A 17,603-nucleotide genomic window follows, 5' to 3' on the forward strand; every position below is an offset into this window, starting at 1 on the left:
CAAGCAGTCACCAAACCCTGTCTTAAAAAGCCCTGGCTGAAAACTGCAGTGATGCAAACACCAACAGACAACCAACTGGAGACATCCGTGCTGTAGGGACAGGGATATCGACTGAGGAAAATAAATATCAGCAAAAATTTAAGCTGCAGTTCATCCTACCTGTCAGTCAGCATCTTCAAATTATAGCTAAGGATGGTCACATTTACCAGTGACCATAACTGAAAATTTAGTATCAATAGTTCCATTTATGGATTCTGGTATTTCTACAAAGTGTTTGTGTATATATATATACACGTACACACACACACACACACTCTTAGATGCACACATGTCAAATACAACAAAACAGGATATGTGCCAAATTCCCATTCACTGATTCCAAGCTGGACAAGAGATGTCCTTTCACATGCATCATTTTTATTCATGTGGAAATCATCTTTCTCTCCTTCAACAGTCATTACAAATTGTCACAGGCACAGAAAAAATAATTCACTGGCATTGGTGAGGCAAGTTTCCAAACTGCTTTTCAAAATGAACAGCAAAAACCATTAGAAAACTGCAGAATTTAATAAAACTCAACACAGGTTCTGCCTCCAAATCAAACTTAATCCTATTTGACACTACAAACACTAGAGGGAATAATGCCATCAGCTTGTTTGCACGTAAACTGTCCTTCTGTAAAATTCATCAGGCTCCTCTCACAGTTCTTCGGGTTTGAGTTTACAACACAACTCTTCAGCCACCTGCACTTCTAGAAGTTAAAATTCCTCTGAAAAGGAGTATGTGGACACACACACACACACACACACACATATATATATATGTATGTATGTATGTATGTATGTATGTATTGAAAAATTCATTTAAGGCATATACTAATAGAAGCACCATTCTAACTCAAGACCATGCCACATACCATTTCTCAATTATCTATTTTTAACAGATGTACAAGTATAACTAAAATATGCAATTTTTTTCCACTTAGTTTATGTAACTTTCATTTGTTACCCCAAAGTATTTTCTAGAAACACAGTGATTTTACCTTGGTGGGAATCCGAGATGTTAAAAGAAATGCCCGACATGATGCCAACACCTATTGAAAAAATAAAAAAGAACAGAATTTGTAAGCAACATTTACTATTATAACAGATTCTTTTCCAGGAAAATACTGAAACTAGAGGGGAAAAGCCTCTAGCAGAGTTAGTGTAGATTCCCTCTGCTGTTATACACTGAAGGAAGCAAAACTGGGATCAGATCCAGTAGAACACACTGAAGAGACTGCTGCAATATGATCAGCTATAAGCTAGTTAGCACACCACTGAACTGAAGAAATGTATTTAACCAATCTCTTGAGATCATAAAACAGAAATCTTAGTGACATTTTAAAAAGAGGCAAGGATGAGAAGTCCTACTAGGAACATAGGATATATTTAAATGTAAAAAATATATACAAGATTATCATGATATTATTAGCAATATAAGAGACACTGTAAGCAAATGGGGGAGTTTTGGACACATTTGGGGTACTTCTAGAGTAAGAAAGTAAAGATTTCTCATTCACAATACTTGAATTTCATCTCCAGAAAAGGCAATGGAAAAATGTAGTTAGACTAGTGAGACCAGTGACTCTGGGGAACAAGCACAACAAAACTAATATATTGGAAGCTAGTGCTAATCAAAATGTAATGATTCTATATCATATCACTCCAATCTCCGGTAGCACATCCCACTCACAGATTTTACTCTTTGCAAAAGGAATGACTCATCTTGCAAAACTACAGTACTGTTTGTTGATTTACCCACAGAATTATCTGCTGTGGGCTGCATATTCTTTCAGATTAAAAATAAAAATAAAAAAAAATAAAAATAATAAAAAAATAATAATAAAAAAGAAATTCTATTCAAACACCTGCATCAAAATCCCAGAGCACATGCAGAGTTTTTCACACAGCTAGAACCTCCTGAACTCAGCCCGGCTCAGTATCCATGATCAAGTGATCAGGTTGACCCAGAATGCATTCCTTACGTGGAGAGGAAGAAGCAGGCTGAGAATGCAACCCAGCATCCAGCTCTCAACACTGTTTGAACACTTCAGAGACTGGATTCAAGCTTCAATTCCTCAACTGAATAACATGTTGCTAAATCCTAAGAGCACCAGTGCTGTACCAGTGTTGAATATCAGCAGATTGTTTCAGGGTTGATATGATTAGACCCAGTGCTCTGGTTACCACTGGTGTAGAACCAAACTGCTGCAGAATAACCTGTAAGGCTCAACCCTTCACTGAAGCCCTCTTATGTCCCTGTCACACAAAGTTGCTTCATTTCCTTGCTCACACATAGGGGAGAGACAGCCTCTCAGGCTCTCCTCCCAGCTACACCTATCCCAAGTATCTCTTCCACAGTCCAGCACCAAGAGAAAGGGGAAGGGCCTACCCAAGGGGATTTTCCACTGCTCAGCCACAGTTTCCCCAGCCTAGCAGCAGCTTTCTCTCACAGTAATAAAACCTTGATCTTTTCCCTCCCTCACCCACCTCCTCAGGGCAGCCACACAGTAGGTGCATACCACTCTCCCGGGAGCCTCTGGGTAAGATCACACCCCATGCTCACAAAATAGCTTCACTACCAGTAGGAGTGCCACTCTTACTCATGAACCCATCCACAAGCTGCTGAAGAGGGGCAGGTGATCAGGCATCCTCCCTGCACTGACACCACCAAAAAAACCTCTTCAGTGCCACAGGCAGAGCAGCTTCTGGTCACTATACCTCAGATGCCCAAGTGAGACAGTCAGGGGAAAGGAAACTTTTTGAAGAACTGCTTTCCATATTTACCTTCTAGGTAGTGGCCTTTCTAGTAGTATACTACCACACTTCTAGGTAGTGGCCAACAGCATTGGAGATATGAGTGCTCTGTGTATGTCACCTCAGTGGGACAGCTCATTACAGGAGAATCATGTCATAGTCTTGCTTTAAAATATTTCCTTGCATATAAGAGTTGAAGCTATTTTATGAGCCTAGAAAGGGTTGATTGAACATGACTACAGTACACATGAGAAGTCCAAACAACAAACAAGTTAAATGTAAACTAAGCAACCAGAAGGCCCGTAACGAAATCATGTTGGAAAAGAATGTTCCAATAGAGCACATGGCAGTGTATATTCCAGTGGCAGACATACCAACGATCCCTAAGTGATCTTTCTAAAACCAACAGAGCTGAAAAACCCACTTACCTTAAGATGCATTTATGTACAAAGAAGAGGCCTGCTGTAAGACGATACTCCCTACTTGGCAGGTAAAGCAATAAGATGGCAGAAAAAATTTTTAAAAGCCTGAAGTTTGTAACCCAGTAACACAAATTTCTACAGTTTTCACAGTTAAGACTCTCACAAACAAGCAAAAGTTTGATTTTTATGTAAAACCAATTGAAAAGAAGGTCAATTATTACTGCAAAATTAATGGCCCATCTTGACAACAGCAGGACTAGATTTATTATTTTTTAATTTTCTTTTTATAATGGCAGAATTGGCTGAGATGAGGCTTGCCATTTATCAAAATTTTAGCTGTTAAAATATGTGACTACACACTGTGACCCTTAAAAGGATCCACTTTAGTTTATTGCTTTCTGATTTCTTTTTCTAATATTTTCAAAAATTTACTCTGACATCTGCATTATAACATCACTGTTTTTGCTCATGTTTAGCAACAGGGTAGCCTGTACCCCAATTCAACCCAAGACTTGCTGGATGAGCTGTGAAACATCAATGATTTGTTTCAAATGAATTCTTTCTCCTTGATAAGGCTGCAGTGCATAAACAAATAATGGCTCTTAGGGTAAAGCTCACTCATGTCTCTGTCAATTGGATTCTGCATGGTTGTTAGTACTTGCAAGGGCAACAGAACGTGTATTGCAGTCTACTCAAAAACATGTACCACTCTAGTCCTTCCCTTGAGAAATGTGATGCTGGTACCAACAGCAGAGGCACTGGAAGTGTTTTCACACTGACAGTTCAAGCCCCCTCTTAAGAAACAAGTTATTTTTGTGAAGGAAGATCCAGGTCTCTGTGCATTTCTCTGACAAGAATAACAAGCATGTGTGTGATTGCACAATTGTCTAGAGCTTTCAGAATCATCCAGGAGTGCTGTTTTTCAAGAATAAGCAGATTCTGAATTTCCTGAGGTTTTTGATTTCTTCATACAAAGAAACAAATAAGCAGAAGCAGCCACCCTTACTCTCAAGCAATCCTCGGGCATCTCACCAAGAAGGTTCTACCATAGTTACATTTATTTGCACCTGGGGAACCTTAAGCACAGAAGTGTCATGGTCAAATTCACTTGTAAGTCATGGCCCAGAGCAGCAGACACCCTAACTCCTGGGATAACCTGGAACAAAACGCTCCCTGGCTCACAACCCATCAGGAATGTCAGTTGGGCACAGTGTATAATCCACCTTATCATCTGATAACAAAATGATCTCACTTGTTCAGCCTAATGAATCACAACCCCACTCCTCCATAACCATTTTGTTTGGTCAGCAGTAGTATTCAATCATTAATAAAGTTAAAAGATTCCCATCAAAAGATAAACACATGCAGGAGAAAGAAAGAGGCTCAGGAGTTAATTCATGCTTTAAGACACCTGTAAGCCAAAAGGTTGGTGAGTGACTGACGTGAAGGCAGCAAGCACATCCAGCCAAATTTTATACAGGGTACACAACCTGGCTGTTGCTCCATGGCAAGGACAATAAAAGAGAATTATATTTAGTTAACAGCAGCTTTGGTCTGTCTTCCTACTCTGTCTTTTTTAAGCATAAAATAGGATTATGATTTAAATTTTAAATGACTCCTACTCACACACACATACTGAAGTTGATGATTTCTTAATGTTTTTATCATTCCAAATTCTGTAACGCTCCCTATGCTGCTCAGAATGTACAAAATTTGGTACATTCACCAAAAACATACCCTGCAATTATCTCCATGGCCTACAAGGTCATATTCTATTTACCAGAATACATAATACGTTTCAGTAAATAACATAGATCCTCCATGAGCATATCAATTTAATAAATATACAGATGCATTTTGTCATCTATGGTCAAATCCTAGCCTTATTACCCATTTTAGCACTGTAAATTAATTTAACAGGGCTGCACTGGCCTACCCAGCCATCCTACATGGCAGTCACTCTTGGGAAGATCACTAGAGAAACACAGCTCTGTGCTAATTGCATTTATTTTGCCACACAAACCACAGCAACTAAAGCTACCCTACCCATACTTAAAGCAGTTTCAAACCCATAAGGAAATGAAAATCTTCTGAAAAACACCACTACCCTTTTTAAAATGCTCAGGAATAAAGAGTTCTGGAAAACACAGTGAGCATACTTGGACTACGTGACTATGAAATAAATATGAATGAAAGATATGAAATAAAATTAAACCACCTCAGCACTTCATGGGCCTGCAAAGTTGCATGATGCTCCCACCACTCACTACCACAGATGTTTTGAAACTTCCTTCTGCTGAAATCTCAAACATGATTAGCCAAATATTTTTCCCTTGCTGGGAACTGATTGACACAGAAACTTAAAAAAAACCCAAAATCAAAACCAACAACTACCTTTGTACTTTTTTTGATCAACTGTTGCTATTTTACTTCTTAAAATGTACTCTCCGTACCTTTCCTTCCACTGTAGTTTCTTTAGCCCCTGGCATCTGCCATTTTGTCAGCCTCAAAATTGATTCAGTCTCTTCCATTATAATTCACTTGAGGAAAGAAGCATTTGTAACAAGTCTTCTTATTTCTTATCGCATTCTTATGATAGCCATCATCTTGAGAATGCCTTGAATCCAGAAGATAGTCACTGTTCTGTATATACCTTAGCTATACTATCCCCATTTTCCTCATTATTCAATTACAATAATATCCAAAACACCATCATTTTAAGTTTCCACCTCTATTAGCTCCTTTATGATTTCCCTCATAAGTTTTCCATTGCTACTGCTGACTCAATATCTAATGCACACGCAATAATGTGAGGTAAAGCAGCAGCACTAATACAGTTTTTGTTTTGTTAAAACATGGGTGAATCAATACATGTTAGAGCATCCAGCCTCCCTCAGTCCCTGTAGGATCGACCGTTCATTTCCCGGGTTGCATGCCTGATGTTGTAAATGCTTCATCCTGAAGCAACTGGAGTTCGATTAGATAAAAGGCCCCTTTCAGCACCACTAGAGCTGGGTTTAAGAGAGGCAGTTCCTGCTAAAAGCACTGAGCCTCCCTACACAAAGAGGCTAGCTGACATCCTGGAGGGCTTTTTGGAGGGCTGATTAGCTCAGGCACGGCAGGAACATGTATGCAGCATCATCTGAAATGGTGGCACCACTTGGCATATGGTGGGTTTCTCTGCAGAGCGCTGACACCAGCAAAAAAACCCAGCTCAGCCACAGTCTGAGGGCTTGCAGCACCACCACCTTCATCCACACAGTCTTCACCATTAAATTTGATTCAGATCATTTGGTCTCGACTACTTTTGAAGCGCCATCTATAATAAAACCACTGACGGACCCTATTCACTCCTATTCCAAATGTCCCCTTATTTATACACCAACACTAAAGCACTCTTTTGCTGCTGAAGAAGTATTCTTAGGAAAAGGCTAGTGCATTTCAGTTCACACACAAAAAACAGAGTTCCTCCCTCCCTGAGCTGACCCTTAGCCAAGTTGAAGACATTCCCAGGCTCGCCTAAGTCGCTGGTGCCTGTGTGGCCAGCCAAAGACCAAAACACAGTAAGGGGAGCTGCGGCTTCCATCAGTACAATTCTGTCCTGCCCAAGACAGGGGTAAGCTCTGCAGCACAAGTAACTACCTCAGCCATCCATCCCCATGAAGGGCTGCTCTGATGCATGTTTTTCTATTATCACTCCTTAAGTCAACCACTCCTTCCTCAACAAGGGTCCCTTACTGGAGACCTGGATAGAGAGTGAGCACACCTGCCACGGGAATGCTGTGCAGATTACAGCTTTTCACCTTATTGCCACCACACCGCTACAAAAATTCAAGCCTGCTCTGAGTCAACAATTTCTGTATTTTCTGGATGGCAGAGGATGGTATGGAAAACAGTTCCTAGCTGATATTTTTTTTTTTTTTTTTTTTTTTTTTTTTTTTTTTTTTTTTTAAATGTGTGCTCACATATCAGAAGAGATGCCAATAAATCTGCCGTGTTTAGAGAAGGGATGCACCTTTCACATTATTGTAGGGAACAAGACAGGGGACACCACAAGATGGCAGAACGGAGTGCTTCACACACATTTCCCTTTCAGTCCAAGTCAGAGGACCCATTAACAGAAATGCTTATTTAGCTCCTGGAAAGCTGTTCAAATCTGCAGAGCAATTCCTACTTCAGAGGCAGCAATGAACAAATCCTGCCTGGAAGACAGGTACAAAAAAAGTATCCTGTTAGAATTAATAACAACTAGGGCAAAGACACGCAAAGAATTGCCTAAAACAAAAAGGCAAGATGAAGTAGTAAAGCTTGAAAGAGAAGCTTGGTGTAAAAGGGTCCTAATTCTGATGTTTGAGAAGAAACAACATGGCTTGGAGGTATTATCAGCAAATTTAGGACAAAATTTCCAGACATAACTAAATTTGTTCCAACAGCTCTAGCAACACTACTACTACCACCTACAGGCACTGTCCTAGCCCTGTGAACCATTTCTAAAAGACACATGAATCAAATTGTGCTTCTTTAACACCTGTGAAGAACAAAGAAACATGAACACTTGCTATAACCCTGTCTGCAACAAGCAAACCATCCAGCTACTTTAGTAAAGGTGGGATTTCAGAAGAAACTGAGACATGCTCACCTTTGGCCAGACATTGCCTATGGCAGCAACAGAACCCATGGACACTCCAACTGCCAAGCCCTGTCACTGAAGTAGCTTGGAATGTGGTCACCAGTACTGCAGACTGGGATTGTCCTGATTTACAAACTTTACATTCAAAAGTTTTGTATCTTAGACTATTAAACATAGAGCTGCTTGTGGACGAGTAGCCTATGTGTACAGAGCTCTCTTGTTCTTTGATTGATCCATGATTGACCAGTCATGGAATAGAGCTTCATGGCATTGTGAGAGATGTCCAACACAGAACACTAAACACAATCCCCTGCAGGCTGCAAAGCTTCCTTGTTATCCTGCTCACCACCACACAATTCCCAACCACAAAAAGCCATAATGCTGTAAAACACTTAATACCAGAAGACCCACCTACAGTGTTATTTAAGCCTGCTCTGAGCCATAAAAATGGGAATCAGCAGCTGCATTTCAACAGTTCAAAGTCTTCTCCATGGCACTGGACACAGGCAGGGCTGATCCCAGCTGAGGCTGAGGCAGAGGAGGGGAGCTGGCTCAGCCACATACCTGCACTTGTAACTCATCTAGGAAGGGTAACACCCCAAAGGGGGCTTTCCTTCTCTGCACCTACATTACACAAAAACAGGTCTCTAGCACATTAGTGTTAAATACACCTTTACTTCACTTTTTTCCCCTACTTTTTCTCTTATCTGTAGATAGCCATTACACAGATTCAGCGCTGAAATTCAGGTTACAATGTGCCTCAGCAGCATACCTTCGCCAAGTACTTGCCTTCTACCAACACTTGGTTAAGAAGCAGGTTGAAAACATTCTGTTGACTTGTAATTCAAAACACCCTGGGCTCAAGCATTTTCTGTGCCACAATTTTTTACACTCTTGCACTACTTCTCTCCATCACAAAAAGATCGTACAGGCACTCTTTAGAAAAACCCTTCCCATTATCTGTACATGGTGTTTATAATAAGGAACATCCATACACCTTCCCTCTTCCTACACAGCTTCCTTCTGTGTTTACGCACAGCAGTTAAAACTGGAAGCATTTTGGTGTGCTGCAAATGACGCTGTTTCCATGCAGAAGAAGCTGGAAATAGATTTTGCTACTATAGTGCTTTTATTCTTATCTTCTTTAATTTCATCATTTAGAAATGCCAGATTAAACATTTTGCAGTGATCCTTAGTGATGGGTTTGCTCTCTTTCTAAGTGTGTCACAGCAACCATAATGAGGAACTTTAAAGACCAGGAAACAAAACAAAAACTTCAGGTTCAGAGGAAATGCAATTTGAACCACAACACAAGCATTTTCTAAGAAACTCTTCTATAGACATTCCTATTTGCTTTTAGCTACCAACAATTAAATAAAGATTCAATTATTGACATGCAATGCACTTAGCTACATTTAATATTCAAATAAATTAAATAAGCACAGTAGAACAGCTTTCCTCAACAGCCACTGCCATAAACCACAGTTTCAAAAAAATTGACCTTGGAGAGCCCCAAGCGCTAAGGGGCCAGAGAAAGATGCCAGCTTAATAAATCTGCAGAATTAAATCTTTTGTGCATTCTCCATGGCATACACAAATTGAAACACAAACACAAACCCATGGGTGGAGATTCATAAAAATCCCCAAGCCAAGGCAGTTCTTTCCCAAAAAAACATTGCTGTGAGTGCAAGACAAAACCCTTTTCACCACTAGGTCCAGAGGGGATGCAAGACCTTCTCCTCTACATTACTACAGGAGCCCCACTGCTGTCCTCAGGTGCACTCGTGATATTCTTTTCTTCCTCTTGCTTCCCTACAGTATTCCCTTTCCATCTTATCATCTGTAAAATATGAAGTACCTGCGGGAACTAACAAGACTGTGACAGACACTTCATCCCTAATCACCTGAGCTACACTGCAGGACTTAATCTTTATACTTGGATATCTTAAGATCATCAATCTTTCACAAGAGGGATGGTGCTTGAGTGCTGAAACCAGCTACTTGGCCATTTAAAAACCTTAAAAGCCACCACTATACTTACAACTCCCAAACTCAGATATTTTGTTATACTGTTTTACATTTGATATGATCTCTTTTACAGCTATTTTATTTCTAATGTATCACACTTCTCCTCTGCTAAAGAAATCTTTTCTTTCAGAGTTTAAAACACCTTCCAGAATGGCAAAAACGGAGCAAACTACTCCCCTGTCCCCACTCAAGAAAGCAGGGCTGAAAGGGACTTCCTCTTGCCCACTGCTATCCCTGCATGTGAAAGGGAGGCCCCTTCCAGGATGAAGCTTTCCCATATACTTTATTCTTTAAGCAGTGGGAGCTGAAGATGGCTGGGGCATCCCCTGATGGCTTAGCCAGGGCCAACCACCTACTCACACACTCAGCTGATGAGTAGCTACCATCTCCTGGAGAAAACTCACAACAGGTTCTCTGCCATGCACTTTACTCTTGCAGCCGAAGCAGCCAAAAAACTGCCCTGTTCCCACTTTCTTGTCATGCAGGTGCATGATGCTGCATGCATTTCTTTCTTAGGAAATTCTAACAAAGTCCCCTCCCTGCTCCCACTCTGTATCTAACAGGCAGGAAACCCAGCAACCAGGCCAGCTTCAGGCAGTGACACAGCTGATTGCATCTGGCTTCCCCTTAGACAGAAATTCAGGAATTGCCACATTCCAGAAAGGCAATTTTGCCTCCAATAGGCTGCAAAAAACCACTTTGCAGTCTCCCCCACTCTCCAAATGCACACTATCTTGTCTACCTTAAGAAGTATAGGCTACATGAGCTGGGCAAAAAACACTAAAGTCATTGATGGAGGGCTATTTTTCTTGCTGCTCATTTTTATAAGTCTCATGATGTCAATTATCTAATGCTGTTAATTATTAAAAAAGAATATGGCCCTATTCAATAAAAAAGCCATTTCCATAATTCCTAGGTTTGCAAAGATTCTTGAGTGTATCACACTAATATTGCCAATGTGTTACTTAGGCAGCTTCTTTTACAATATATGAATCTGGAAAAGTGCATGTAATAACAAAACATCCCTATTTATCTGAGAACAACATCAATTTCTAACAGCCAAATGGAAAACAAACAAACAAACGTTAGAAACCATGCTCAAAAAGAAGGAAATTACAATTCACTGAATGCAAAACCCAATAAATGATTCTGCTCGTTGAACTTAGGAATGAAGTATAACAACTGCTGCAACTTGGTACCCAACATTCAGTATCAAGTTACTCCTTGATAAACAGAATATTTCAGTAGTTTTTAAACTACCTATGCCTCTGAAAAACTGAAAAAAAAAAAATCAGCTTGTTTCCCCAGAGAGCCTTCACAAGATTATGATGCAAAAGTCTTTTAAGTCAAACTCTTTCTCAGAACAGTTTTGCATGTGAATTTTGCTTTTATAAGCACTGATCCACATGCTTGATGCTATTTAAACCATTACTCATTTCAGAACACAGGAGTCCTAAGGAGAGGCAAATGGTTACTACTCTACTTTACTACTTCTAAGTTGTGAACTTACAACTCACTCTGCTTGTCAGAGCAAGCTACAGAAGTGCAGAGTGAACTAGATCCTCCTGTGCTTTATCATTTTATCTAGAGTAATGATTTACAAGCTCTTCAATTTGTGGACTATCCTTATTTTCTCTATGGAGATATAGCACAGTCTGCCAAAAAGGAAAGCAAACCTGAGTGATGGCATTTGCTCTTTTTAGATGGTAGGTTTACAGGCAACTCTCTCCTCATTCACAGGCAGCCAAGCCTTTGCTTCCTTCAGACAAGCCCTTCCCCAGTCCGCTCTGGAACAGCTTAAGCTCTTCTGCTGCCCAAGCCAATCTGCTCTCCAGAGCTCTTTGCTGGGGTACACAAGGCCCAGGGAGCTCATGGAGCAGCGTGAGCAGCAGCTGCACTGACCAGGCTAGGCAGCCCCTGGGAGCTGGTGGCACAATCCCAATCTCAGGAGCTGACAGACCCTGCTTCCATGGGCCATGCTCCAATCTCAGGTGATCACTGTTGTTACATACCCTAAGAATCATCCTGTGTAGACAGCACACAGATCAAGAAACTCTGAGACATCAGTGTTTTGGTTTTGAAGGAATTTCTAACACGGAAAAGCTGGTGTAGGGACACAAACAAGAAAGGAAGGTGAGCAGTCACCTGGCTCCACAACAGTTTGCACTGTGGTGAGGTCACTCCCCCACAGGCTAAGCCACAAGTGCCACCAGCAATGAACCCACAGGAGGGTCCAGCACAACCAAAGGCAATCTCTCCTGCAGCTGCATGTGTGACCGTGACAAACCAAGGTCAGCCTAGCAGTAGTATGGCCCAGCTACCAGCAGCATCAGGGGCACAGGAACATGGTGCTCCAGGCAAGCCAACTGCCTGACAACTCGCCCAGCCCACAGGCAGGTCCTTCAGGCTAGACCTAACTCCACACTATTGTAAGTCAGCCTGGCTTTAATGAAATGTAAAGTTCCCTTGAATAAGAAAGTCAGTATGTGCCCTGAGTGCAGCATGGAAGCAGGTTATAGAGTGCCTTTTCTAGGCTTCCATCTTCCCAAGCACCATTCTGCTCTTGCCATCAATACAGCCTAGCTGATGATCAAATCAGAGAGAAAAATTAATACAGGTAGAGCTTTAAGAAGACAGAATGCCTTTAAGCATGGGACCCCCCCCCATGACTATTATCTCTACCTGTTCAATAACATGGCTGAAAAAGAACTTGCTTGCCTACCCCTGGAGATGCACAGGGAAGCCTTCAGCTGAAATTTAACATAACACCAAAGTTTTTCATGCTGTATCTTGTCATTGCTCTACCTTTATGACTCTCGATGCAATGCTTACACACACATTCATGTCTTTTTTAATCTTCTTAAACTAGACAATACCTAAGTAAAACAAAGTCCCAAAGGCCTTCAGTTGTCTACTACAAAGAGACTTTAACCCCAACATGTTATCATCAGGGCTTCAAAGCCAATGTGAGACAGAACCCATGCTACAATCATGTTGAACCACCTCAAATAAGCTATTACCCCTTTTTTTTTTTTTTTTTTGTAAAAAGTTGTGGTTCCTTTGATTCTTTATGTTGGTGGACAGGTGTTTTTGTTAGTGTTGGGGTTTTTTTTAACAGTAAAACCAAAACCAAACATTCAAACATTAGTAATTGCAGTTGCTAATGTTGGCTTTTCTTGTCACCTACCAACTTCAGAGGGGATTTTAATACTTCGTTTAGGTAGTGCAAGATCTCATAAGTGATGTTTTAGTCAATTTCCTGCATACAGAGAAAAAAAAAGGGCGAGGAGGGGTGGAGTTTCTAAAACTGTTTAATTCTACAGCACGCACATCATTGCTGGGGCTGTGGTTTTGGCAGGAAGACACTGGTGCCAGAAAGTGGAAGTATGCGGTTTTTGCCTGGCTCTGGGAAAGAAGGTCCAGACCATGCTGCCCTGTGCCAAGACTGTGCTGCCACCTCCATACTGGAAAGCTGCTCTACACCAGGACTGTGTCGGCACCATGTCTTGGGTTGCAATTCAAGATGTAACTAAAAGTATGTATTCTATTACTAGCTCTTGAAACCTGTTGGGGAAGTGGTTTTTTCTCTTCTATGACCCATTCCTCTGACCCTGAGGGGGAGGGAATGGGTGTCTGCTGTTAATGGCCCAGCTGTTAAAACCAGGTGGGGTAGTGTTCTTTATCTCTTCCACTACCCATCCTCCCTCCAAGGGGATATCTTCTGTTAATGGGCCATTAAGGCTCACTGCATCACTGATAAAATTACATCATCCCATTGTGAGATGCTCCACTCAGGGGGAGGAGCCAAGCATTCCTACCTGCATAAAAACTGAGATTCACAGGGACAGCCTGTTTTCCACTGGATTTTCAGAGGAAGACTGGACTCATCTCACCACCACTGGACCCTTCTACAGGATCATCTCTGCTCCAACAGAACCACATCTGTCACTCCAGGAGAACTTAATTGGACTGCTACTAATGCCCTGACCAACAGGGTGTCAGGTCGTGTTCTGACTCTGTCAGTGTTTTCTTTTTTGTTCATTTGCTTTTCTGTACTACTACATTTTTATTTTTTAATATTCCTAGTAAAGAATATTTAATATTCCTGTTCCCATATCTTTCCCTGAAAGCCCCTTAATTTCAAAATTATAATAATTCAGAGGTAGGGGGTTTACATTCTCCATTCCAAGGGAAGCTCCAGCTTTTCCCTGGCAGATACCTGATTTCCAAACTAAGCCACACCACCACACCGGAGAGCTGCAGTGGGGCTGAGTCTCTGCTGGAGACCACGTCAAGTGCTGCCTGGGGGGTGTTCAGTGGTGAATACCCTTCTCTGTGTAAAATACACTCTCCCTCGTATTAATATTGTTGTGGTTATTGTGATTTTCCGTAAATTGTTATTCCAACTCGTAATCTCTCCCAGTGATCTGCCATTATCAGAAGGGCAGGGGAAATGGAGCAGCTTAAGTGGGTTTAATTTTCCAGCTAGGTTTTAAACCACCACGGTCCATCTAAGTTTAGTTTGTAAGAACAAGGCTTGCAAGTGCAATTTTAAGATTATGCCAGTTTAAGCATGGCATTAATACACACACACACACACACCAGTTTAGCTAAATTTTCTTATAATGGGACTATCATCCTTAGCCTAAATTCACAGTAACATTGATTGACTATTTCTGGAGTTATACATCAACCATCAACCATTTCAATAAACTCACCTGGATTCGGTCAATTTTGCTGGTAATCTCATAGAAGTCAGAAAAAAAATGTCATTCAATTGTGCTGCCTAAATAGCTGATTAATGTGTGTCATCATGATTTTTCTACCCACTTCTTGTTTATAATTTCTTCTCAAGATCTTTCATTGCCTGAAGTTCTAAATGTTTTCTTCTCCTTTTGTTGAGCTTTGATACTTAAATCAACACAGGAGTTTCGTACAACTAAAATTAGAAGTTTTAAAGAAATCACTGTAAAAATTTTGAATTACACATCTAAGTTCCCAAACATGCCATAAATAAACAATCAGTGTCTTATTAACAGGTTTGCACAAAATTTTACCCAACAGACCATCAAATATATGGAAGATCTGAACCCTGCCCACACACAAACACTTTTATTATTGGATAATTAACTTCATTATTCAGATGGGAACATTAATGATGTCAGTGAAGCACAGCCATCAAAACTCAAAACCTTCCACCCACAACTGCAACACTGAACCCACCCCCCCAGCTTTATCTTCCATGTCTTCTGTGTCAGGGTGCTGTAATTACTCAATTTGTCTACATCATCATTTCTCATTTTCTTGCAGGGTAGATACAGATGTCTCCTCTTTCCCTTCCTTAAATCCTAGCACTTCTCATGTAAGTGCACCAAGAAACGAAGACAAGGAGCAGAAAGCATTCATGTCAACATGTCTGTGATGGAATGACTTCAAATTCAGCTGCATGGCAAAGCTCCCATCAGTTCTGAAAAGGCCACTACCTCCCCTTTGCTCATAATTAGATGGGAACTTAAGAGATTTTCCATCTTCAAGTGTAGATATCTCCTAAAGTAGAGGTCAAGGGAGGTGGAAACAATGGGACACACTATTGACATCTATTCCAGGCTGAGTAAAGAAGCTCCAGGAGACACAGCTTTGCTCAAGTTAAAAAAGCAAGAGTGCTCACTACCCAACATGTTTAACAGGAAAAACAAAATCTGGCTTTTTGCCTTAAACAATCTCATCATTATGAAGTACATTTTTAATGAGGCCACTCCTACCCTAGAAGCTGTTAACATACACAGACACGTAGTTAAGCCCCAAATCTAAAAATGCAGGTGACAGAAGCAAGTTGATATAAGCTTCTCAAGAAGAGATGCCAAATACCAGTGTTTTAAAATAATATATCTATGCCCACTCTTTGCATGACAAAGACCACAATGTTTCATCCAACATTATCAGCATCGAGCCTGTAACCTCAGTTCCTCTCAATCTCATGCCTCAGAGCAGTTTCAGAAGCTAAGCATCTGTTGTGGTTGCTAATAAAAAGTCTGAAAATTCTGCTTTCCAATATGCAAAAGTGGGAGGGGGAGAGGAGGCAGTTTCACTTTCCTGCAGCCACATGAAGATACATAACAGCTTTCAAAGTATATCACTGACTCACTCGTGGTAAAAATCCATCAATTCTATGAAGTTTCTGGAGCCTGGTAAATTAACTAGAAAAAACACAAGCTTCTCTGGTTCCTCAGGGTTCACAATACGTGAACTGATCCTGGCTGTAACAATCATGTCACTGTAAACAAATGATGAAGGAATCACAGATGTCTGGAAACACTGGTAGTCAATAATGCCCCTTCCAAGGGGACCAAAGCCTGTAGACCACAGGCTTCAAGGTGCCCTGCACAGAGCCAGTGCAGTAACAGCTAAAAAAAAGTGAGGTCACCAAATGCAGATGTGATGTAAGACACAACCACACAGGGATCAGCATCAGCTGTCATAAAAGGGAGAGAGATAATTCCTGGGGAGAGGCACATGAAATGGATACTTCCCTGCAATCAAACCAGAAAGAGGATTTAACACAAAGTAAAAACACTTCTGTAGAAGTGACAAATGGCAAGGTAATTCAGTTTAAGGACTAACATAATAATTTTTCCTCTTCACTCAATTTCTAGTCTTTGCCACGTTTCTGCTTTCAGCAGGCTGTGTAATCTGTCCAAAGATCACACAAAAATCTTCATTATTAAGGACAGTGATTTTTATTTATACTGTCTGAAGTTGCTACTTGCTGGCAACACGCCAGCATTCTGAGGAAGAACTGGTAAGAAGAAAAATTAGGCTGGGGCTGAGCAACCTCTTCAGATGTGGTTCTGTAAGATTTGTTCAGAAGAAGAAACAAGAGAGATTACACTTACGCACAGCAAGCTGAATGCATCTGGAAAGCCTGGGCTGCTCTACTGATAGCAGCTCTGCTCACGCTCTGCTCTGCTCATGCTCAATCAACATGGTCGAGACACACTACACTTCCTGACATGCAGCTCATGCAAGACATGCTGGATTTTGGCTGTTGAGTTCAGGTAAACTTAAAAGAATGGCTGTGATTCCCAGATATCCAGCAACCATGGTTTCGCTTGGATCACCAAAGGCTTGGAAATCCAGAAGAAACGCACCACACTTACCTTCAATATTCTACCAAGTTCTAGTTTCCCCCTACCCCAAGTGCAATCAGATAAACATAACCAGAGAAATGCACAGGGGTTGCCAAGATCAAGGACAGAGGTTCACAAAAGGGTTAATCTGTGCCAAGTCAAGCAGTCCTGACTAAAAAGCCTGTGAACACCTGACACTAACTAGGGACTGAGTTCTCCCAAAGGCAAGTTTACCCTGGGCTAAATTTGTCAGCTTTCATATGCCTGTGTTGCAATTCTAGTACACTGAATTCTTACTTATCAAATGCACAGCCTGCCCTTTTGTCTGCAGCTGCTTCAGTGCTATTTGCACCATGTTTCTGCCTGGAGGTTTGTCCCTCTGCTCCTATGCCCATAGCTTGAGAAGCTCATAATTGGCAGATCTGGGACACTAAATAATTCTTAGTGAAAGCCAGGAAGCTTCTGAAACCAACAAACAAGACAAAAAAAATCTCAGTCAGGGATGTGTGTATGTGTAATGAATAAAAAACAGTGGTAACATAAAACTGTGTGAAAATATTTCTTTCCAGGTCACTTTTACCACGGAACATGTTTTGAT

The 17,603-nt window shown here is 41.0% G+C and overlaps 1 protein-coding gene across 5 annotated transcripts in view; it reads right to left on the reverse strand.

Annotated features, from left to right (window-relative positions):
- CARMIL1 (capping protein regulator and myosin 1 linker 1) overlaps window positions 1–17,603 on the reverse strand; it is a 192,058-nt gene that overhangs the window by 110,474 nt on the left and 63,981 nt on the right. For all 5 annotated transcript variants that reach the window (XM_083859964.1, XM_083859965.1, XM_083859962.1 and 2 more), the window contains one exon: window positions 1,043–1,093. In XM_083859964.1, the coding sequence (XP_083716090.1) occupies window positions 1,043–1,093 (51 nt within the window). The remainder of the gene's footprint in view (window positions 1–1,042; window positions 1,094–17,603) is intronic.

This window comes from Zosterops lateralis, assembly GCF_965231275.1.
Source record: "Zosterops lateralis genome assembly, chromosome: 1".
Lineage (NCBI taxonomy): Eukaryota > Metazoa > Chordata > Aves > Passeriformes > Zosteropidae > Zosterops > Zosterops lateralis.